General features: G+C 37.4%; 1 protein-coding gene across 1 annotated transcript; it reads left to right on the top strand.

The window, feature by feature from the left end:
- The first annotated feature begins 2,283 nt into the window (after positions 1–2,283).
- On the top strand, positions 2,284–2,739 carry LOC135199925 (uncharacterized). Its single transcript, XM_064228045.1, has one exon. The coding sequence runs from the start codon at positions 2,284–2,286 to the stop codon at positions 2,737–2,739; it is 456 nt and encodes a 151-aa protein (XP_064084115.1).
- The last annotated feature ends 770 nt before the right edge of the window (positions 2,740–3,509 follow it).

Genomic DNA, 3,509 nt, shown 5'->3' with positions numbered 1-3,509 from the left:
ATAAATAATAATAATAATAATAATAATAATAATAATAATAATAATAATAATAATAATAATAAAAAGGGAAACATGGTCAATCCGGGACAATAATCGTGATTTTTTGCAACAGTTCGCCACTTGTATGAGGCAGCGTGTGCTGCAACAAGATAGACGCTGATCCTGTTGGCTGAGCTCTCTCTCGCTCATATTGCTGTATGTGTGTGGTGTGTATGTACGTATGTGTACGTCGATGCGTTTGCTTATGGTTTGTGTATTTTGATGCTCTGATGGTTGTTGTGGGTTTTTGACATGTTTGATATATGCTGTTTTTTTTCGCGGAATTCTTTTTATTTTGTAATAATTTACCTCATTTATCGAATTCTCATGGAGATACTTTAAATTATGGTTGATATACACAAATCTCTCTCTCTCTCTCTCTCTCTCTCTCTCTCTCTCTCTCTCTCTCTCTCTCTCTCTCTCTCTCGTACATACATACGTGTAATTCGTGCTCTCATATATGTATCTAAAATATTTATATAAAATATATTTTTTTTTTCTTTTTTAATTTTTCTATTTTATATTTTTTCCACGGTGTATCAGTACTATAGACACTCATCCTGTGAAATATATATTTATTTAAATCTTTCAAAATTAATATCACGTATAATAAATGTAAGACAGACGGAGTTATTTCGCAAAAGAAAAAGAGAAGTAGAAACAGAAAATGGGAAATAACAGGCGATAGTTAGTCACCGAAAAGAAAAAAAGATGGAGTGGAACAGAGAGAGAGAGAGAGAGAGAGAGAGAGAGAGAGAGAGAGTTAGGATAGAAAAACGGAACACCGATAGAATGAGGGGGAGAAAGAATTTTGGACAACCGGATAAAAAGAGAGAGAGAGAGAGAGAGGAGAGGGTAAAAGAACAGAGGCAATAATAAATGGAGCAAAAGGAAATGGGTTTGGTTTTTTTTCACTTATTTTTTAGTCATTCTTATTTTTGTTTTTATTTTCATTGTTGCGTAAATGTAAAGCTTTGTTTGTCTCTTTTAAATTGTTATTTTCTGGTGCGTGATTTTTTTTTTTTTTTTTTTTTTTTTTTTTTTTTGTGTTTTTTTTTTTTTTAGTTAGATTTATTCCTGTTTTAAAGTAAATTCCATTAACAGTAATTTTTCTCAGATTTCTTTCTCTAAGGATATACATACACACACACACACACACACACACACACACACACACACACACACACACATATATATATATATATATATATATATATATATATATATATATATATATATGTTAAACTTATGTATTACTATTCATACACGTATACATACAACATTCTTTGACAAGCACAAAAAGAATACTACAAAGATCCTGGCGTCTCAGTTCTTTAAGTTCTCATAGAGAGAGAGAGAGAGAGAGAGAGAATAAACCTAAATTAAAAGGCACCAAGATCCTTTACTTTGTGTTAAAGGTAAAGAAAAAAATAAATATCAAGATAGAGTTTTTTCTTTGAAACCAAAAATAAAAATTAAAATAATAATGCAACGAGAATGTACGAGAGCCTTATGATGGTTATACCAACATGATGAACAACATAATATGATGTTCCTCCATGAGGTATGATGAACATCCCTTCATTTAAGATTCGTCTCGATGATGCTAATGAGTGTAATGATGATAATGTGTATAATGATGCTTTAGTTAGCCCTTTATAGGATCTGCTTTTACTTCATGCAGTGACGTCACGCTTCAGTCGACCACACGTATACACATACACGCACACACAAGCACGTACACATGTACGCATGAGCGCGCGCAAGCAAACAAGAAAAGCAAACGACGCCGCTGGCGACTGGAGTCCACCTGGTTTGGAAAAGCAGTAGCAGTAATTAATAGCAGCAGTAGCAGTATTAGTAGTAGCAGTAGATCTGTTAATAGCAGCAGCCATTTTAATAGCTGTAGCAGTAATTAATAGCAGCAGTAGCAGTATTAGTAGTAGCAGTAGATCTGTTAATAGCAGCAGCCATTTTAATAGCTGTAGCAGTAATTAATAGCAGCAGTAGCAGTATTAGTGGCCGTAGTAATTGTAGCAGTAGCCGTATTAATAACAGCAATAGCAACAATAGTAGCATCAATAATAGTAGCAGTAGTAGCCGTATTAATAGCAGAAGTATTAGCAGTAGCCGTATTAATAGCAGCAACAGTAGCAGAATTAACAGTAGCAGTAGCCATATTAATAGCAGTATCAGTACCAGTAGCCATATTAGTATCAGCAAATAGCAGTATTAATAGCAGCAATGGTAGCAGTATTAATAATAGCAGCTAGTAGCAGCAGGCATATTAATACCAGAATTAGTAGCAGTAGCCGTATTAGTAACAGCAATGGTAGCAGTATTAATAGTAGCAGTAGTAGCAGTAGCCATATTAGTAGCAGGAATAGTAGCAGTAACCGTATTAATGATAGCAATAGCAGCAGCAGCAGCCGAATTAATAGGAGGTTTAGTAGCAGTATCCGTATTAATAGTAGCACTAATAGCAGCAGCCGTATTAGTAGCAGGATTAGTAGCATTAGCTATATTAGTAGCAGGATTAGTAGCAGTAACCGTATTAATAGTAGTAGTAGCAGCAGCCGCCGAATTAATAGGAGGTTTAGTAGCAGTATCCGTATTAATAGTAGCACTAATAGCGGCAGCCATAGTAGTAGCAGGATTAGTAGCAGCAGCCGTATTAGTAGCGGCAGTAACAGTAATTAATAGCCGTGGCAGAAGACAGCACCGGAAGGCACGGCAGAGGATAGCATGTGTTTGTTGGGGAAGGGGATGGGGGGGAAGGGAAGTGAGGGGAGGGGGGTAGGGAGGAGAGGAGGAAAGGGGGAGGACTTATATAGCGCTTCCGTGTATTTTGCTCGATCTGTGAATCTGTTTGGTCTTATAATCCAATGCAAACATTGAGCGACTCTTCCTCCTCCACCTCCGCTTTCGCTCTCGTTCTGGAGGAGAGAGAGAGAGAGAGAGAGAGAGAGAGAGAGAGAGAGAGAGAGGTACTTTTGGGGAGAGAGGGCGAGAGAGGAGTTCTTCCAGTGTTTAAACTCGGCGAGATATACAGCGATGTTGTGAGAGATTCGGAGAGTAAGATGGTGTTGGCGTTGGTGTTGGTGATGGGGATGACGATGGTGGAGGAAAGTGGTGGTGATTGTGACACGGCGATGAATTGGGAGAAGAAATGTTGGTGGAGATGAGAAATTGTTAAATAGTGAGGAAGACAACGACGATGATGATTTTGGTGGTTGTAGTGATGTGTATAGAGAAATGTTGGTGGAAATGGAGAGAGAGAGAGAGAGAGAGAGAGAGAGAGAGAGAGAGAGAGAGAGAGAGAGAAAGGAAGAACCATGGGAATTGAGAGATAGAGAAAAAACCATGGAATTAGGAGAGAGAGAGAGAGAGAGAGAGAGAGAGAGAGAGAGAGAGAGAAGGGAAGAATCATGGAAATTGAGTAAAAAAAAGTCTAGAAATATCTCCTGCAA

Source organism: Macrobrachium nipponense, chromosome 26, assembly GCF_015104395.2.
Source record: "Macrobrachium nipponense isolate FS-2020 chromosome 26, ASM1510439v2, whole genome shotgun sequence".
NCBI classification, from domain to species: Eukaryota; Metazoa; Arthropoda; class Malacostraca; order Decapoda; family Palaemonidae; genus Macrobrachium; species Macrobrachium nipponense.
The sequence above is the reverse complement of the archived record's forward strand: the minus strand, read 5'-3'. Positions and strand labels throughout refer to the sequence as shown.

Coding starts and splice junctions, on each gene's coding strand:
- LOC135199925 (XM_064228045.1), top strand. CDS start 2,284: ATGGTAGCAGTATTAATAATAGCAGCTAGTAGCAGCAGGCATATTAAT.